Genomic DNA, 22,145 nt, shown 5'->3' with positions numbered 1-22,145 from the left:
GAGTCCCGCATCGGGCTCTCTGCTCAGCGGGGAGCCTGCTTCCTCCTCTCTCTCTCTGCCTACTTGTGATCTCTCTCTCTGTCAAATAAATGAATAAAATCTTTAAAAAAAAAAAAAAAAAGATTTTATTTATTTGCCAGATAGCGCAAGTAGACAGAGAGGCAGGCAGAGAGAGAGGAGGAAGAAGGCTCCCTGCTTGGCAGAGAGCCCGATGCGAGGCTCTATCCCAGGACCCTAGGATCATGACCTGAGCAGAAGGCAGAGGCCTCAACCCACTGAGCAACCCAGGCACCCTCTCACTGTTTTTTAGGTGGACTTTTGAAGCTTTCCTATATATAAAATCATGTCATCTGCAAAGAGAAAGTGTTATACCTTCCTTTCCAATTTCATGCCTTTTATGATTTCCTGGCCTAAATGTTTTGACTAGAATCTTCAATGCAATGTTGAATGGAAGTGGCAAGAGCAGGTACCCTTGTTTTTTTCTTGATCTTGGGAGAAAACTTTCTGTTTTTCACTATTCACAGTATGATATTGGCTATAGGTTCTTCACAGGTGCTCTTATCATGTTGAGGAAGTCCCTTTTTGTCCTAGCTTGTCAAATTTTTTTTTTTTTTAATCACAAAAGGGTACTGTATTTTTTCTAATGCTTTTTCTTCATCTATTGACATGATAATGTAATTATTTCTCTTTTAGTCTATTAATATGGTGTATTATACTGATTGACTTTGGTATGTTGAACTAATCTTACATTCTGGGTAAATCCCACTTGATTATAATTTATAAACCTTTTTATATGCTGCTGGTTTTGAATTATTAGTATTTTGTTGAGGATTTCTTTTTGTCTATATTCATAGAAGATCTTAGTCTCTGGTTTGCTTTTTTTAATATGTCTTTGTCTGCTTTTAGTATCAGAATAAAAATGGCTTCACAGAATGAGTTACGAAGTACTTTCCCCTCTTCTGTATTTTGGGAAGAATTTGTGAAAGATGGTGTTAATTCTTCTTTAAGTATTTTTTAGAATTCACTAGTGAAGCCATCTTTGCAGAGGACAATTCTTTGATTACTAACTCAATCTCTTTAGTTGTGATAGATCTACTTAGATTTTCTATTTCTTCTTGAGTCAATTTTCATTGTTTGTGTCTTTCTATGAATTTGCCATTTCATCTAGGTTAAATGACTTATTGTCATACAATTATTCACATATTTTCTAACATATTTACTTACCCTTTTTATTTATTTAAGGTCAACAGTAGTGTTCCTTCTTTCATTCTTGATTTAGTAATTGGAATCTTCTCTCCTTTTTTTTTTTTCTTGGCCAGTCTAGCTACAGTTTTTTCAATTTTGTTGCTCATTTCAAAGAACTAACTTTTTGGTTTTGTTGATTTTCTCTATTGTTCCAAAGAGGCCTCTTTTAATGTGCCAAATTTCTGATGTCTGCTTTACTTAAGTGCTGAAAATTGATAAAATGCAACCTCAGTAGTTACAGAATTTCCCTTATCTCAACTGTGAAAGGATAAAATACTATAGTTTAAAAGGCAGAAACTTGTTCCAATCATTGCCTGAGAACTTGGAAAGAATACTTAACCTTTCTGAGCCCGTTTACTCAAACATAAAATTAAAACAGAAACACAGATGTCTGGAGATGATGTCAGAATTATGTGAGAAGATATACAATGCATCTCGTGGCCCAGGGCCAGCCATTTGGTAGACACCCAAAGAATGCTGACTGTGTACTTGACTGCTAAATTACATGTTGCATATAAACATAATACATTAGTGTGTAATGTACTCTATTAATCATTCCCCTCCTTTACTCATCCCATCCATCTTAAGAGCTCAGCATAGACTTTATCTTCTATCAAATCTCGGTGCTGCTTACCAAACAAATAACCATTCCAAGGTAGCGAGTATCATCAACACCTGGGTCTACAACATAGTCTGTTTGTTGTTGTCATTGTTGTTGTTGTGATCAAGTTACATGCAACAGGAAGATAAAATGGACCCCTAAAGAATATGTATCTCTTAAGGACATCCCCAAGTATCTAGCCTTCACTACATGCTTAATACATATGTGAGGAATAAATGGAGGCACTAGAGGGAGCTATAAGCTAAGGGGTTAATAAAAATAGCCCAGCTTCCTCTTTAAGTGGCTAGTGAAGAGACCATACTGGCAGATTAAATTGATCAAAATTAAATGTGTTAGTATAGACAGTCCTCAAACTAATCAGTGAGCCTGTGCAACCCAGCTTAAGAGAGTGTGCCTGGGTAAGTAGGCTATTTGGAATACAATATAACAGGATAACGCAGGAGAATGAAAGGTGAGGCAAGATTATTTTGGAATTATTAGAAGAATTAAGGAAGTAAAAACCGAGAGGGATACTTTTGCTGTTATAAGGAAAAGCCAGCAAAAGATCTAAATGTGAAGAAACTTACTGCACCACCTTCTCAGCCAAGATATTTTTGAAAGTTGCAAAAACTTGCTTTACAGAACATCTTTTAGAAGTGGTACACAAGCAGGTACTCTGTTCTTCAGAATAGTATGACAGACAGTAAGAAAAAGAAGAGAGGCTGGAGGCAGGAACAGAAAACATGGACCAAGGAAGTTTTATTTCTAATGCACATGTCAAAGATGATTGTTTAAAATCAACATAGTAAGGAGGAGAAGAACATTTTACTTTTAACATTTCCTGTCTGTATTTCCGTCAAGAAAATCCAACACTAAAAACAAACAAAAATCCTAATTCTGATTTTTTTTCATCTCAGATCCCATCTAGTACAACTGAAGTTCTAGGGGAGAACTAACACAATCCAATTCCAAGTCAATGCCTGATAAGACACCATTGCTAAACTATCAGATGAAAGCCATCACCAACAAAACCAGCAACAAATAATTCCACTTGTATCATCAGCTCCTAACTACATACCACTAATGCTAATGAGTTCAGAAAGAACAATTATTTTTGTGAGTGCTTTGTTTTGAGGAAATAAAATAAAGTAACATTAATAAAATGAGCAGCTGGGAAGAGGGCAGCCAGCATGAAAAACAACAGCTGAAAAGGTTCCCATGTGTGCACACATACATACACACAGGAATGAGGATCGTCCTAGTTCATATATCAAACCTGAGGCATTCTGATAGAATATTGGCTATGGAAAGCTAATAAGATGAACTTCAACACTTTAAAAGGGACAGATATCAATTTTATCTTTTAATTTGCTTTCTGTGAGGTAGGTTCATAAATTATACATCACACTGGCAAAGCTTCCCTAACTGATAAGCTTAAGGTTAAAACATTAAAATCCTCCTTATTAGTTTATCACCTTCTAAAAAAGGGTATTCTTTTGGCTTCCAATTTTCTGCTTCAGCTTCCATCCAGATTTTTGTTTTTATATAGGAGAAAACTGATGTGAGTAGGCATGAGTTTAGATTAAAATTGGCATATTTTTAGGTGCTAAGATGCAAAAATTAAAATGTGATCATGTTTAACAAAAACTTTGAGTCTATTTCAGATCAACTCATATGACTGGGATTAGGCTCCTGCCTTCTCTCTCTGACTTGAAACAATCATGGCAAAAACATCAGATAAATAAGCGGTGGCTTTAATAGTCTTACGCATGCAAGTAGTTCACAGGTTCATGAGATAAAAGTGGCAAACAGAGAGAGTAAATGGAAACACTAAGAAGAAAATATTACCTAAAATTCAGCTCAACAGTTGCTTACTTTAAACATAAATTTAAATTTACCATATAATTCAGCAATTTCACATATATATTTCAACTCAAAGGAAATGAAGATATGTACACAAAGATCTGTATGCTAATATTCATGGTGGTATGATTCATAATAGTCAAAAACTGGTAATAATCCAAATGTGCACCAACAGATGAATGGATATGTGAAATATGGTACAGCCAATACAACCGGATACTATTCAGCAAAAAAGAGGAATAAGTACGTGTATTTGCTACAACATGGAAACACTTCAAAAACATTATGCTAGGTGAAAGAAGCCAGATGCAAAACATCACACATTGTAGTTACATGAAATATTGAGAAAAGTAAAATCTACACAGACAGAAAGCAGGTTAGTGTTTACCTGCAGCGGAAGGTGAGAAAGGAGAGTAACTGTCCATGGACACAAGGGACCTTCTGGGGATCTGAGAAATGTTCTAAAATTGGGTTATAGTCACGGTTGCATTATTCAATAAATATTCTAAGAATCACTTAATTGTATACTTAAAATGAGTGAATCTTATGGCGTGTCAATTATATCTCAACAGAGCCGTTTTAAAAATAATCCAGGGGCACCTGGGTGGCTCAGTCATTAAGCATCTGCCTTCGGCTCAGGTCATGATTCCAGGGTCCTGGGATCCAGCCCCATGTCGGGCTCTCAGATCAGCGGGGAGCCTGCTTCTCCATCTCCCTCTGTCTCCCCTTGCTTGTTCCCTCCCATCTCTCTCTCTCAGATGAATAAATAATATTTTTAAAAATCCAATAAGGTGATAAGGTAATACGCAGAAATTTTAAGTGTACACCTCAGTGAACTTTATCATGTGTATACACCATGTACCAGCACCCAGATCAAGACATAAGGCTTTTTTTGGCATTTTGGAGAGTCTCCTAATACCCATGTCTAACCATAATTCACTATCCCCTCCACAAGAGTGGTGATCACTAATTTGCTCTCCATCATGCTGATTCATTTTGTCTATAACTAAAACTTCAATGTTTCTTTTGCTCAACACAATGTTTGTGAGATTCATCCAAGTTGATGCTGATATCAGCAGTTCATTCTTTTGTACTGCTATAGAATATTCCATGATGTAAGTATACCATAGTTTATAAATTCCTCTGTTAAAGAACATCTAGGCTGTTTTCAGTTTGGGGCTATTATGAATAAAGCTGGTATGAACATTATTTTAGATGTCTGTTGGCAGACATATGCACTCATTTTTCTTGGGTACATAGCTTGGAGTAGAAATGCTGATTCAAAGAGGAAGCAAATGTTTAGCTTGGATAGAAAGTGCCATAAAATTTTCCAAAGTGGTTAAACAAATTTCTATTCCTACTAACAATGTCTACAAGTTCCAGCTGTCGTATATCGTCACCAACAGTTGGCATTGTCAATCTATTTAATTTTAGCCATTGTGCTAAAAAGACATTGTATACCTTGTAGTGTATACTCTAGCATGATTTTAATTTGCATTTCCTTGATTGAGAATGAAACTGAACACATTTTCACATATTTACCGAACACTGGGTGTCTTCTTTGATGAAGTGCCTGTTCAAGGTTTTTGTCTATTTTTTAAAAGGTTATATCCTTTTCTTATTACTTCATAAAAGTTCTTTATTTTGAATACAGATCTTTTATCAGATACATGTTTTGCACGTACTACTGCCCAATCTGTGGCTTGTCACTGCTCTCTCTTAATGGTGTCTTAATTTACAAAAGTCTATAATTTAATGAAGTCCCAATTTATCATTCTTTTCTTTCATAGTTAGTTCTTCTTATGCCCTGTTTAAGAAATCTTTGCCAAGGTTATAAAATTGTTACCTTTCATAGTTGATTCCTTGATCACTGATCAAATTAATTTTTGTATGTAATTTTTGTATGTGGAGTCTAAGTTCACTTGTTTTCCTATAAAGATACCCACTTGATACTGTACTGTCTACTGGAAAAACTAACCTTTCTCATGGGGATTACAGTGGCAAATGGCCATCAACCAAGTAACTATATCATCTGTAAGTCTGTTTCTGGACTCTACTGTGTTCTACTGTTCCATTTTATCCTTGGGGAAAGCTATTGTCTTAATCACTGACACTGTATGGTGATCGTGAGCTAGGGAACATGTTAATACACAATTTGTTGTAGAACATTGTGAACCGTTTGTTCTCTCTAAGAGAGGCGAATGCCAAAAATTAACTATTTCAAGTACTACATGTCATCATTTATCTATTTTGAAGAAGATATGCTCCTCAATCAGTGAAATAAAATGCTTTTTCATCACGTAAGGCTTACAGAGTCTATAGGATCCCTTGTGTTAACTGCAGGAACCTGCTGAACTCCAGGATGCAAATGTCTTACCTGAGTAAGGTATATGGTATCCTTGAACGCCTGTAATGGATCTGGGCTTTCTGGGAGTGTGAAGTGAAATTCGACCTGACGCAGCATTTCACTGTTACCATCTGCATGATGTTGTCGGTGAAGAGAAAATTTGCTGTTGTAAGACCAGTCCTCTTTAGATGAAACCTTTCGAGGAAAGAAGAGGAGGTACAAATTGGGAAGTTAGGAGTGAAACTACTTTTCCACACACTTCTGACAAACTCAAAACGTACTCTGCACAGAGAAAAGAGCTCAAGGTTTGCTCTGCGACTCTAATTTCACAGATGGTAGATGTTTTGTACTTATTACTAGTGGAAGAGTAGCCCTGTGCAAAGTTGAATCACAAAACTAGAATATGGCACCTATACCTTCCCTGACTCAAACCTAGGAAGTTTCACTTTGGCATTTCTTTTTCTTTCTTTCTTTTTTTTTTTTTTAAGATTTTATTTATTTATTTGACAGACAGAGATCACAAGTAGGCAGGGAAGCAGGCAGAGAGAGGGGGAAGCAGGCTCCCTGCAGGGCTCGATGTCAGGACCCTGGGATCATGATCTGAGCCAAAGGCAGAGGCCTTTACCCACTGAGCCACTCAGGCGCCCCTCATTTTGGCATTTCTATCAAAATTCTTATCTTATCAAAACATTATTCCTGTGTTTAGAATACTCATCGTGCTCATTTTTAAATGTCATTTTATCTATTCAAGTAAATAAATTGTCAAAAAAAAAAAATGGACTGAAAACAGTAATCTGTTAAAACTGTCAGTTCTTTGACAGGAATAAAATATGACTATTAAGACAGTAAATGCTTAGCACTTGCTTATTTGTTTCTCAATTACTACTAAATATATTTGATATATACAGATGTTTAATTTTGATATAGTTGAAGACAAAAACCAAACAATGATACTCTTTCCCCCTAACAGTAAATCTTTTTTTAGAGCCAGGCACAATTTATGTGATCTGTCATCTCCTTGAGAAGCTATCATCAGGTCAAGGTAAAAACAAACAAACAAAAATACCACACACATATTAGTAGTGTAACTTTTAGAGAAAAATAGACAATCATTCTGCCTTCTAAGTCTATGATTTAATGCTCTTTTAGCATTTGAAAAAGATGTAAAACAACTGCTGTCTACACCTGAAAATATCAGTTTAATGCAGGTTACACAAAGGCTTTGAAAAACAATCTACCGCACACTCAAAAATCCCTAAAAATTAAAAATATTAATCCCTGTTCATAAAATATGACTTATACTTCCCTAGAATCATGCAAGCCACAGACCAATCACCTTAAAAGGAAAAAATTACTCTTTAGGAATTTATTTATAGTAAAATGTAAGTAGTGCACATTACTCATGTTTGATGTGAAAGTTTTTCCAAATTATATGTATTTTCCAAAACTGGTATCACCAGACAGTTTAGAGAACACTAATTACTTCAATTACTTACTTAAAAGAGGTATTAGCATTTACAGTCATCTTGTACACATTTGAAATGCACACCTTTACCAACTGCCTTCCTTTCCTTTTAAAAGCCTGAAACACATCTTCAGGCTTCTCAGCCTTAACTGGTAATGATATGAATGTATCCCATAACTGGTAAACTTGATCTTCTGTTATGTGGAAAGCTTTCTAACTTCTGATAGTCATGGTTTGAGAGTCTATTACAAATTTCAGCTGTAAAAACATTATCAGTAGGAATTAGAAAGTGCCAGACAAGGCTCTAATTGTTTTAAGAATATTACCTCACTCAATCCCCATGACAAGTCTACAAGTCAGTATTATTATCACTGTTTTTTTTTTAAAGATTTTATTTATTTATTTGACACAGAGAGAAAAACATCACAAGTAGGCAGAGAGGCAGGCAGAGAGAGAAGGTGAAGCAGGCTTCCTGCTGAGCAGAAAGCCTGATTCAGGGCTTGATCCCAGGACCCTGGGACCACGACCCAAGCCGAAGGCAGAGGCTTTAACACACTGAGCCACTTAGTCAACCCTGGCAGTTCTAGAATTAAAATCCAAATCTGGGAGCGCCTGGGTGGCTCAGTGGGTTAAGCCGCTGCCTTCGGCTCAGGTCACGATCTCAGGGTCCTGGGATCGAGTCCCACATCAGGCTCTCTGTTCGGCAAGGGAGCCTGCTTCCTCCTCCCTCTGCCTGCCTCTCTGCCTACTTGTGATCTCTCTCTGTCAAATAAATAAATAAAATCTTTAAGAAAAAAAAAATCCAAATCTGTTTATTCCATAGCCCAAGCTTTTAATCACTATGCAATACTGATAATGGACTATTGAAAATATTATTTTGGGCGCCTGGGTGGTTCAGTTGGTTAGGCCACTGCATTCAGCTCAGGTCACTACCCTGGAGTCCTGGGATAGAGTCCCATATCGGGGGTCCCAGCTCCATGGGGAGTCTGTTTCTCCCTCTGACCTTCTCCCCTCTCATGCTCTCTCTCAAATAAATAAATAAAATTAAAAAGAAAATATGATTATTTGACAAAGAAGTAATGCATCCTAAACTAGAAAGGGACATTTTAATATTTTTGTTAAATATATGGGGGAAAAAAACCTCTAACTAAAAACCTAAGTTTTATGTAAAGTTATTCTTTTGGTTTCTTTCATTTTCCCAATTACCTAATCCAAATCCTCAACTAAGCAATGTAGTTCAAAAAAGAGGAATGGTTAAATCAAGGGTTCATAATGAATAGTACATACAGAACTTAGCTTCACCTTTCCCTATGTTAAAACACAGTGTTTTGTATCTTTGAACATCATCAGGCATTTCACAAAAACACGGCAACTGCATTATTATCAGAAGGTAAATAGAAAGGCTAATAGATTTAAGAAAAAAGTTTAGCAATTTATAACACTCATCCCTCCCAAAAATGTGAAATGAAAATGATTCAGCTTCTGTGTTAGACAGTAAGCTTGAATCCAGATATCCTACTTGCTATCTGGGGATAATGATGGAACTCTCACTCCCTAGAACCTTGATTTCCTTCCAGACCTCAATCAAAGGGTTGGGGGAGGGAGGAGATCATTGCTAAATGAAACAATGGGTCTCTGGTAAAGAGCACCTGCTCAGTAAATATTTTTGCTTCTTTCTTTCCTTCCTTCCCATTCGAACACCTATTCCTACCTGAGTCAGTATACTCAACTTCATCCTCCTTCATTTTGAAACAAAAGTATTCCTAAAAAATCCACCTTGTAATATGGAAGTGCTAAAAAAAAAAAAAAAAAAAAAGAAAGAAAGAAAGAAAGAAAAAAGAAAAGAAAACAAGGGGTAGATCTAAGGTTACGACATTACTTATTAAAGTTAAAAATATAGGGCCGCCTGGGTGGCTCAGTGGTTAAGCATCTGCCTTTGGCTCAGGTCATGACCTCAGGGTGCTAGTTTCAAGTCCCACATCACCTTCCCTGCTCAGCAGGAGTCTGCTTCTCTCTTTCCCCCTGTCCCTGCGCATACTCTCTCTCTAATGCTCTCTCAAGTAAATAAATAAAATCTTAAAAAAAATAAAGTTAAAAACACAATATGACTGCATTGTGTGGAAGCAAAAATAGTTGGGTTCAGGTGGTAAAATTGAAGAAGATTCTGAAACTGTCTTAAAATTTTTTTTGTGGTGGGGTGCCTGGGTGGCACAGTGGGTTGGGCCTCTGCCTTCCGCTCAGGTCATGATCCCAGGGTCCTCGGATCGAGCCCCGCATCGGGCTCTCTGCTCAGCAGGGAGCCTGCTTCCCCCTCTCTCTCTGCCTGCCTCTCTGTCTACTTGTGTCTGTCTCTCTCTGTCAAATAAATAAATAAAATCTTTAAAAAAAAATTTTTTTTGTGGTTACTTTACACAAGTAATAGGGGAGGGAAAACAAAAGTTCGTATTTATTTTAAGAGAGCGAACCTGCATATATGAGTTGGGGAGGGGCGGAGGGAGCCAAAGAATTTCAAACAGAGTCTGTGATGAGTGCAGAGTTCAAAGCGGGCCTCCAGCCCATAACCTGAGATCATGACTTGAGCCAAAATCAAGAGTTGGACACTTAACAGACTGAGCCACCCCGGGGTCCCCAGGTACATGATTATTTCAGCAGATGCAGAAAAAGAGCATTTGACAGAATCCAATACCCTTTTATGATATAAGCACTCAGCCAACTAGGAATAAAAGGGAACTTCCTCAACCTGATAAAAGGCATATATGAAAAACCTACAGTCGGGGCACCTGGGTGGCTCAGTGGGTAAGCCTCTGCCTTCGGCTCAGGTCATGATCTCAGGGTCCTTGGAAGAAGCCCCGCATCGTGCTCTCTACTAAGCGGGGAGTCTGCTTTCCCCCCTCTCTGCCTGCCTCTCTGCCTACTTGTGATCTCTGTCGAATAAATAACTAAAAATCTTAAAAAAAAAAAAACAAACCCTACAGTTAACATCTTACTAAACAGTAAAAGACTAAAAGCTTTCTCCCTAAGAAAAGGTGTCTGTTCTCACCATTTCTATTCTACATTGTACTGGAGGTTTTAGCCAGGGCAATTAGCCTAGAAAAGTTAATAAAAGGCATCCATATTGAAAAGGAAAAAGCAGAAGTAATTCTATATGCAGATGACATGCTCTTAAATATAGAAAAACACAGAGGATTCACAAAAACTATTAAAGCTAATAAATAAGTTCTGCAAGGTTGCAGAATGTATGTTCAATCTACAAAAATCAACGGTCTCTTTATATACTAGTAATGAACAATGTGAAAATAAATTAAGAAAATAATTCTACTTACAAAAAGAATAAAATACTTGGGAACAAATTTAAACAAGGAAGTATAAATTCTGTACAATGAGATTACAAAATAGTGAAAGAAGACATCACATGTTCATGGATCAGAAAACATCTTATTGTTAAAATGCTAATACTTTTGCAAACTAATCTAGTGATTCAACACAATCCCTATCAAAATCCGAGTGGACTTTTCTGCAGGAACTGCCAAGGTGATCGTAAAATTGATATGTAAATGGAAGGCACCCAGAACAGTCAAAACAATCTTGAAAAGAGGAACAAAGTTAAGTGAACTCACACTTCCTGCTTTCGAAACTCACTCCAAAGCTGTAAGTAATGATGACAGTGCATACTGGCATAAAACAGACAGGCAGATCAATGGAAACAAATTGAGAATCCAAAAATAAACCTTAACATTTATGGTTAATTGATTCTGACAAAGGGGTCAAGAAAATCAATGGGAGGGCGCCTGGGTGGCTCAGTGGTTAAGCCGCTGCCTTCGGCTCAGGTCATGATCTCAGAGTCCTGGGATCGAGTCCCGCATCAGGCTCTCTGCTCAGCAGGGAGCCTGCTTCCTCCTCCTCTCTCTCTGCCTGCCTCTCTGCCTATTGTGATTTCTCTCTGTCAAATAAATAAATAAATAAAATCTTTAAAAAAAAAAAAAAAAAAAAAAAAAGAAAATCAATGGGAGAAAGAATAATGCTTTCAATAAATGATGTCTAGGTAACTAGATATCCACATGCAAAAAAAAAAAAAAAGAACTTGGACACTTTCTTCACACCATATAGAATAATTATCTCAAAATAGATTACAGATCTAAAATTAAGAGCTAAAACCAGAAGACAACACAGGAGTAAACCTTTGTGCTCTTAGGTTAGAAAATGGTTACTTAGATACAATAGCAAAAGCACAAAAGATAAATGAGAAGACTAATAAGGACTTCATCAAAATTTAAAACTTCTGGGGCACCTGGGTGGCTCAGCCAGTTAACCATCTACCTTTGACTCCGGTTCTGATCCCAGGGTCCTGGGATTGAGCCCCACATCGGGCTTCTTGCTCAGGAGGGAGCCTGCTTCCTCTTCTCCCACTGCCCCTCTCCCTACTTGTACTCTCTCTCACTCTAATGAGTAAGTAAAAAATCTTAAAAAAAAAAAAAAATTAAAACTTTTATGCTTTAAATGACACCATCAGGGCACCTGGGTGGCTCAGTGGGTTAAAGCCTCTGCCTTCGGCTCAGGTCATGATCCCAGGGTCCTGGGATGGAGCCCCACATTGGGTTCTCTGCTCCGCAGGGAGCCTGCTTCCTCCTCTCTCTCTGCCTGCCTCTCTGCCTACTTGTGATCTCTGTCTGTCAAATAAATAAATAAAATCTTTAAAAATAAATTTAAAAAAATAAATGACACCATCAACTAAGTAAAGAGAAAACACACAAATTAGGAGAAAATATTTGCAAAACATAGATCTGATTTTAAAAAAATATCCAGAATATATGTATAACTCTTTAAAAATTTTTTTTAATTTAAATTCAATTTAGTTAACATATAGTGTATTATTAGTTTCAGGGGTAGAATCTAGTGATTCATCAGCTGCATATGTATGGAGCCGGTGCTCATTACATCAAGTGCCCTCCTTCATGCCCATCACCCAGTTACCCCGTCCCCCCAGCACCTACCCTCCAGCAACCCTATCTGTTCCCTATAGTTAAGAGTTCCTTATGGTTTGCCTCCCTCTCTCCTTTTATCTTATTCTATGTTTCCTTCCCCTCCCCTTCTGTTCATCTGTTTTATTTCTTAAATTTCATATCAGTGAAATCTATGGTATGTCTTCTCTGACTGACTTATTTCACATAGCGTAATATAGTCTAGTTCTATTCACATCATTGCAAATGGCAAGATTTCATGCTTTTTGATAACTGAGTAGTATTTCATTCTATATATATACCACATCTTCTTTATCCCTCCATTTGTTGATGGACATCTGGGTTCTTTCCATGTTTTGGCTACTGCAGACACTGCTGCTATAAACACTGGCACAATTCAATAACAAAAAGACAACCCAAATTAAAAAATAGGTGAAGGGTTTTTGAATAGACATTTCTCTAAGGAAAATATACAAATGTCTAAAAAGCACATGAGAAGAAGCTCAACATCATTAGCCATGAAAAAAAGCAAATTTTCTGTAAATGCTAATCTCCAGAGAAATGTTAAAAAACACAAAAAGGGAAAATTAGTGTTGACAAAGATGTAGAGAAATTGGAACCTTCATACATTTCCTGGTGGTAATGTAAAATGGTGCAGTGTTTGCAAACTATGGGAAATAGTTTAGCAGTTCCTTGCAATATTAAACATACAGTTACCATATGGCCCAGCAATTCCACTACTAAGTGTATACTTAATAGAACTGAAGACATTGCTCACAGACACACTCACACAAAAATGTATACAAATATTCACAGCAGCTATTATTTTTCATATTGGCCAAAAAGTGGGAATACACAAAGTACATCAACTGATGAATGGATAAACAAAATGTAGTATATCCACATGATGGAATATTATTCAGCAATTTTAAAAAATGACAAACTACTACATGAGAGACCATGGACAAGTCATGAAAACTTTATGCTGAGTAAAAGAAGCCAGTCTAAAAAGATCACATATCTTATGATTCTAATATATGAATTGTACATAAAAGGCAAATGTATAAACACAGAAAGCAGATTAGTGGTGCCTAGAGCCGGGGTGGGAGGAACTGAGAGAGTGGGGAGTAATTTGGATATAGAGTTTCTTTGGAGTGATGAAAATGCTCTAAAACTAGGTCATGGTTAATAAATAAACAAAACAAAACAAAACAAAACAAAAAAAAAACAAAAAAACTAGGTCACGGTGATGACTGCACAACTCTGTGACTAAACCAAAAACCCTGAAAGTGTACATTTTAAATGGGTGGATTTTATGGTCGGTGAATTATATCTCAATTAGGAACACATACAACTCTGAAATAAAATCTGCCTATGAAACTGAATCTGTAGGAACAAAGAGTAAAATGCCATAGTGAAAGTCAGATACTGCAACATGAAAGAAAAAGGAGAAGGAAGAGGAGGAGGAAACAGAAGACAAAGGGGAGGAGACAAACGAAAAGAAATAATTCCACCTGGTAACAGTTAGATAAAACTTTACTTATCACATTCATTTCTCTTACTGTAGCAAACCATCCAGTTCTGAATATCTGTAAGTGAAAACAGTTGTAGGATATACAGAAAATAGCAAGTGAGAATTACTTTCATGCATGATAAGAAGTCAGGCTTAAGCAACCCTGGTTCCCATTCAATTTTTATAAATGTAAGTGAAGGAACATAATTAAAAGCAGGTTCGAAAAGTTAGAATTCTCAAATTGATGACTACAAGAAATTTAGCTCCCCAAACTTTAAAGAAAAAAAGTTCTCTTCTATGATCTTCCTCAACTTTCATTTAAATACTAAGCACATTTCATTAGACTGTCTATGGCCATACCACCCCAAACGCGCCCAATCTTGTCTCATTTGACTTTCTGAATCTCTGCTGAGAATGACCTATGCCCATCACCTACCATTCTGAATCACTGGGAAATCAAAAGTGGCTTACCTTTTTTAATGTACTGAAGGAAGGCCAGGACTGATATCCATATTCAGATACAAATCGAGCTTTTGGGAAAACTTTCCAATCCCAGCAATCACTGGTATAGTCATAAAAATGTACATCACCAAAATTATTGTCATATGGGTTGACAGAGAGCCAGCCTTCTTTAACAGATTCGGCCCCATTTGTAGGGCTGGATATAATAAAAGGTCGAGTCTTGTCTTCCTGAGTCCAGAAATAAAATGAGTGTTTGTTTTAATTCCAATATAGTTAACATACAGTGTTAACATTAGTTTCAGGTGTACAATATACTGATGCAACACTTTCACCCTCACCCAGTGCTCAACATGACAAGTATCCTCCTTAATCCTTATCATCTATCTCACCCATCCCCCTCTCCCACCTCCCTCTGGTAATCATCAGCTTGTTCTCTATAATTAAGAGTCTATTTCTTGGTTTCCCTCTTTCTCTTTTTCTTTTCTCTTTTTTCCTCTGCTTATTTTTTCTTAAATTCCACATATGAGTGAGATCATAACGGTATTTGTCTTTCTCTGACTGATTTAATTCACTTAGCATTATACTCTCTAGCTCCACCCATATCTGTGTAAATGGCAAGATTCCATTCTTTTTTATGGCTGAGTAATAGTCCATTATATATACCATAGACACACACACACACACACACACCCCACATCATCTTTACCAATTCATCTGTCATGAACACTGGGTTGTTTCCATAATTTGGCTATTGTAAATAACGCTGCTATAAACACAGGGGTGCATATATCCCTTTGAATTAGTGCTTTTGTATTTTAGGGGTAGATACCCAGTAGTGTGATTACTAGATAGTCAGGTCTGTTTTTGACCTTCTGAGGAAACTCCATACTTTTCCACAGAGGTTGCACCAGTTTACATTCCCACCAACAGTGCCCATGGGTTCCCCTTTCTCTGCACCCTCCCCAACATCTGTTGTTTCTTGTGTTTTTTATTTTAGCCGTTCTGACAGGTGTGAGGTGATATCTCACTATAGTTTGATCTGCATTTTCCTGATGGTGAGTGATGCTGACCACCTTTTCATGTGTCTGTTGGCTGTCTACATGTCTTTGGAGAAATGTCTGTTATGTCAAATCATTTACTTTTTAAAAAAAACACTGTCAAGTTACAGGATGCCAAATGACTGCAGAAAAATAATAGAACCATTAACCTTCTGCATTCAACAACCACCAGCACCTGCTATTCACCAATCCTTTCTATCCATTTGTAATTAACACAGCTTACTCCTTAGTACCTGCTCCCAATCTTTTTCAAGAATGCTGTGCCTCTACATTACCTTCTACCAACATGGGTAATGTACAATCTACTGCAGAAGTTCTCATCCTTGGCACTACTGACATTCTGTGCTTGATAAGTTTTGTGCATTGGTGACCAGAAAAAGGGAGCAAGGGGAGACAGAATGTTTAGCAGCATCCCTGGCCTCTACCCACTAGATGCTAGTAGTACCCTGTACACACACCAAAAAATGTCTACAGACATTGCCAAATGCGCTCCTGTCCCTTGGAGGACAAACTCGCCTCTACTTAAGAAACACAGGTCCAGTGCTTAAGAATTAGAGGCTAAGGTGCAGGATATAAAATTAATACCCAGAAATAAGTAATATTTCTACACACTAAAAACAAACTAGCAGGAAGAGAATTTTTTAAATTATATACACCGTTTATCCTTTTTAAAGATTTATTTATTTATTTATTTGACAGAGAGAGAGACAGCAAGAGAGAAAACACAAGCAGGGAGAGTGGGGCTTGATCCCAGGAGCCGGAATCATGACCAGAATGACAAAGGCAGCCGCTTAACCAATTAAGCCACCCAAGCACCCCAAGAAGGAGAAATTTTAAAACAACACCCTTTATAAATGCACCAAAAAGAATAAAATACCTAGGTATAAACTTAACCAAAGAGATCAAAGACCTCTACTCTGAATACTATAAAACACTGATGAAACAAACTGAAGATGACCCAAACAAATGGAAAGATATCCCAGGTTGTGGGCTGGAAGAACCAATATTATTTGAATGTCCATACTACTCAAAGCAATCCACAGATTCAGCGCAATCCCTATCAAAATACCAACAGCGTTTTTTACAAAACTAGAACAAATAATACTAAAATTTGTATGAAATCAGAGAAGACGCCAAATAGCCAAAGCAATCTTAAAAAAGAAAAAACAAATCTTGGAGATGTCAAAGCTCCAGGTCTCAAGATTTACTACACAGCAGTAGTAATCAATATAGTATGGTACTGGCATTAAAAACAAATACATAGATCAGTGGAATAGAATGGAGAGCCCAAAATAAACCACTGATTATATGGTCAGTTAATCTGTGACAAAGGAGGCAAGAATATACAATGGGAAAAGACGGTCTCCTCAATAAATGGTGCTGGGAGAAATGGACAGCTACGTACAAAAGAATGAAACTGTATCACTCTTTAACATCATAAACAAAAATAAACTCAAAATGGATTAAAGACCCAAATGTGAAGTCTGAAATCATGAAGACCTAAAAACCATAACAAAACACAGGCAGTAATTACTCTGACATTGGCCATAGGATCATTTTTCTTTATAGGTCCCTTTACCCAAGAAAAACAAAAGCAAAAATAAATTATTTGAATACCATCAAAGTAAAAAGATTTACACAGCAAAGGAAACTACGAGCAGCGTGCGCACACGCACACACACATATCAAGAACATGTACAACTCAATACCAAACCCCGAATAATTCAATTAAAAAATGGGCAGAGGACTTAAATAGACATTTTTCCAACAAAGACATAAAGATATCCAATGGACATATGAAAAGATCCTCAACACCACTTGTCATCAGGAAAATGCAATTCAAAATTAAAATAATCACTTTATACCTATCAGAATGGCTAAAACCAAAAACACAAAAAACAATAAGTGTTGGTGAGTATATGGAAAAAGGGAAACCCTTGTGCACTGTTGGTAGGAATGCAAATTGGTGCGGCCACAGTGGAAAACAGTATGGAAGTGTTTTGAAAAATTATAAACAGAAATACCATATAATCCAGTAATTCTACTACAGGTATTTACACAAAGAAAATGAACACACTAATTCAAAAAGACACGTGTACGTCTGTGTTTATTGCAACGTTATTTACAACAATCAATATATTGAAGCAATCTAAGTGTCCATCAATAGACAAATGGATAAGGAAGATGTGGCGCATACACACACACACACACACACACATTTCATTATATATATCCCATTATATATATTCCATTATATATATAATGGAATATGGCACAGCCATAAAAAGATGAGATTGTGTCATTTGAGATGGACCTTGAAGACTAGGATGGATGCACCTAGAGGATATTATGGTAAGTGAAATAAGTTCAGACTGAGAAACACAAATATTATATGATTTTACTCACAAGTGGAATCTAAAACAAAAACAAAAGAATAGACAAACAAAAAGCAGAATCAGACCTATAAATACATAGAATAAACTGATGGTTGTCAGAGGTGAATGGGTCAGCAGCTAGGCAAAATGGGTAAAGGGGAGTGGGAGATACAGGGTCCCCATTATGGAATGAATAGGTCATGGGAATAAAAGGCATAGCAGGAGAAAAAAAAGGAAATAATAGAGGATATTCAGTCAGAATGACTTGAGTTTAAATCTCAAATCAGAATCTTATTATTTTTGGACAGATCTAAGCCTCAACAGACTCTTCTGTAAAATGGGGGAAATAACAGTACCTACTTCATAGGACTACAGTAAATGGTAGAGAACTCATGTGTGGAAGATATGGTTAAATTTCACTGAGATTCATGTTCTCATTTCCATAATATAGAGCTGTTTCTAGGAAGTGACTTTCTAACCTCTTTGCATCACTGTGGGGCTATGTGTCTCCTTCTCATCCTCCTGGAATCATGAGCTCTTAACCACTGAACTGTGAAATGAAAATGCTCAAATATTAAAATCCATTTCTTAAATCCATCAGATATGAAAAATGTAATACCAACACTATGAGTAAAAAGATTATAAATGTTTTATAAATATTAATTAAAGCTTATACCATCATAGGTTGTGTATAGAAAAATTCTTCTTGACACATGACTAAGCATATCAGATAAGCTAAAAATCTGAACCTAAGTTTTTCATAAATTCTCACTGAAATGTCTTCACATAAATGAATAATACCATAAACTGTACATATTTGGGTGCCAAAATCACATACTATTCTTTTCCCTTTTTAAACTGCTTCAGGATATACCCAAATATTTAAAATATCTAATTAGAGGGCGCCTGGGTGGCTCAGTGGGTTAAGCCGCTGCCTTCGGCTCAGGTCATGATCTCAGGTGCTTCCCTCTCTCTCTCTCTGCCTGCCTCTCCATCTACTTGTGATTTCTCTCTGTCAAATACATAAATAAAACCTTTAAAAAAAAATAAAATAAGATAAAATATCTAATTAGAGATAAAAAATATAAGGATAATCAGATGATTAAATCACACGTTGAACATTAAAGTTTTTAAAAGTTCTATCCTTCGAAGGCATTAGTACAAAAGCAAATGCTGCTTCCTCTCCCTATCAAAAAAAGTTAACTTATATTATCATATAATTTATATGTAGCAAATACTAGTATAATACGCTTATTAAAAAGTAGTGATGAAAAAGAACCACCATAAAGGAAGGGCTCTATGGTGGAGTTGGGAAGAAGCTCTTTCCTTTCCCTTTCTCCTTATTTCACATATCAACATATTCATATGTTGATTCATATGAATCAACATAAAGTTCTGCTTTAGCGTTTATAATTACAGAATTTTAAATGACACATTAGACCAAATAGACTTTACAGACAGACACAGTATATACCATCCAAGAGCAACAGAATACACATTCTTCTCAGGTACACATGGAACACTCTCTGAGAGAGATCACCAGTTAGGCCATAAATCAAGTCTAACAAATTTAAGAAGACTGAAATCACTCGAGCATATTTTTGGACCACACGGGTATGGAACTAGAAATCAATTAGAAGAAGATTACTGGAAAATTCACAAATACATGAAGATTAAGGAATATGCTACTGAACAAACAATGGATCAACAAAGAAATCAAAAGAGAAATTGAAAAATACCCTGACAAATGAAAAGGAAAATACAACATACCAAAACTTATGAGATGCAGCAAAAGCAGTTTAAGAGGAAAGATCAGAGATAAATGACCATTTCAAGAAAGACGAAAAATGTCAAATAAAGAACCTAACTTAACATCTTATTAAACTAGTAAAAGAAGAACATGGCCCCAAGTTAGCAGAAGGAAGGAAATAACAAAGACGAGAGCAGAAATAAATGGAATAGAGACTTAAAAGACAATAGAAACGATCATTGAAATGAAGAACTGGTTCCTTTAAATAAATAAATAAATAAATAAATAAACAAAACCAACAAACCTAATTTAGCCAGACTTGCTTAGGAAAAGAAAGAGAGAGGACTCAAAATCAGAAATGAAAAATATATTACAAATAATATCTAAAAAATACAAAGAATTTTAAGAGACTACTATGAACAACTATACACACAAAAAAATTGAGCAACCTAGAAGAAATGGATAAATTCTTAAAAACATACAACTTTCCAGGACTGAATCATGAATAAATGGAAAAGGTAAACAGACCAATTAACTAGTAAGGAGATTGAATCAATAGTCAAAAATCTCTGAACAAACAAAAATCCAGGATCAATTTCACTGGTGAATTCTACCAAATATTCAAAGAACTAATACGAGTCCTTCTCAAACTCTTGTGAAAAAAAGAAGAGGAGGGAAAACTTCCAAATTCATTTTATAAGACAACCATTACCCTGATACCAAAACCAAATAGGGTCACCAGAAGAAAATTACAGGCCAATATCCTTGATGAACACAGATGCAGAATTCTCAACAAAATACTAATAAACCAAATTCATATAAGTAAAAAAAAAAAAAAAAAAAAAAAAAAAATATATATATATATATATATATATATCATGATCAAGTGGAATGTATTCCAAGGATGTAAGATGGTTCAACCCTGGCAAGTCAATCAACATGATATACCACATTAATAAAATGAAGTATAAAAATCATATGCTCATGTGAACAAGTGCAGAACAAGTGTCTGACAAAATTCAGCATCCATTTATTATAAAAAGTCTCAACAAAGTGGTTACAGAGGAAACATACCTCAACATAGTAAAGGCCATATAGGACAAGGCCACAGTTAACATCATACTGAATGGTGAAAAAGTCAAAACTTCTAAGATCAGGAACAAGATCAGGATGTCAACTTCCACCCAACAGAGCACTGAAGTCCTAGCTAGAACAATTAGACAACAAAAAGAAATAAAAGGCATACAAACTGGAAAGGAAGAAGTAAAGCTGTCACTCTTTGCCGATGACATGATATTATATGGAGAAAACTCTAAGACTTCACAAAAACCTTTTACCATAAATACAGTAAATTGTAGGCTACAAAATCAATATATGGAAATGTGTTGCATTTCTGTGTATTAATAATTACTAGCAAGAGAAATTAAGAAAATAATCTTATTTACAACTGCATAAAAAATATCTAAGAATAAATTTTACCAAGGAAGTGAAAGACAGAAATTATTATTAAAAATTATAAGACACTGAAAGTTGGGGTGCCTGGGTGGCTCAGTTGGTTAAGTGTCTGCCTCTGGCTCGGGTCATGATCCCAGGGTCTTGGGATTGAGACCCGCATTGGGCTCCCTGCTCAATGGGAAGCCTTCTTCTCCCTCTCCCACTTCCCCCGCTTGTGTTCCCTCTCTTGCCGTCTCTCTCTCAGTCAAGTAAATAAATAAAATCTTAAAAAAAGAAAAGACACTGAAAATTATAAGACTTTGTTAAAAGACACTGAAGAAGACATAAATAAGTGAAAAGATACTCTGTACTCATAGACTGGAAGAATTAATACTACTATAATGTCCATACTATCCAAAGCAATCTACAGATTCAATGCAATGCCTATCAAAACCACAATACATTTTTCACAAAATAGAATGAACAATCCAAAAACTTTTATGGAACCACAAAAGTCTCTGTATAGCCAAAACTATACAAAGCAATCTTGAGAAAGAAGAACAAATCTGGAGGCATCATGCTTTCTGACTTCAAAACATGTAACAAAAGTAATTAAAACATTATGGTATTGGCATAAAAACAGCCACATAGATCAGAATAGAGAATCAAGAAATAAATTCATATATGTATGGCCAATTAATTTATGACAAAGGAGACAAGAATATACAATGGGGAAAGGATAGTCTCTTCAGCAAATGGTGTCGGAAAAACTGGACAGTCACATGCAAGAGAATGAAATTGAATAACCATCTTCAACCACACACAAGAGTTAATGCAAAATGGATTAAAGACTTGAATGTAAGATCCAAAATCACAAAACTCCTAAAAGGAAACATAGGTGGTAAGCTCCTTGACACTGGTCTTGGCTTGATTTTTTTGGATTTGACACAAAAAGCAAAGGCAATAAAAAAGAACAAGTGGGACTACATTCAAACTAAAAAGGTTCTGTACACCAAAGGAAACCATCAACAAAATAAAAAGGCAACATACTGAATGGGAGGAAATACTTGCAAT

At 36.1% G+C, this 22,145-nt stretch overlaps 1 protein-coding gene across 4 annotated transcripts in view; it reads right to left on the bottom strand.

Moving 5' to 3' along the window:
• The window catches only part of MANBA (mannosidase beta), a 122,839-nt gene that overhangs the window by 16,624 nt on the left and 84,070 nt on the right, over nt 1-22,145 (bottom strand). For 3 of the 4 annotated variants that reach the window (XM_059172008.1, XM_059172032.1, XM_059172014.1), the window contains 2 exons: nt 14,464-14,682; nt 6,087-6,251 (listed from right to left, as the gene is read on the bottom strand). In XM_059172008.1, coding sequence (XP_059027991.1) covers nt 6,087-6,251; nt 14,464-14,682 — 384 coding nt within the window. The remainder of the gene's footprint in view (nt 1-6,086; nt 6,252-14,463; nt 14,683-22,145) is intronic. The other variant, XM_059172023.1, reaches the window with a different exon arrangement.

This window comes from Mustela lutreola, chromosome 1 (assembly GCF_030435805.1).
Source record: "Mustela lutreola isolate mMusLut2 chromosome 1, mMusLut2.pri, whole genome shotgun sequence".
NCBI lineage: Eukaryota > Metazoa > Chordata > Mammalia > Carnivora > Mustelidae > Mustela > Mustela lutreola.
This window is presented reverse-complemented; position numbering and strand designations above follow the sequence as displayed.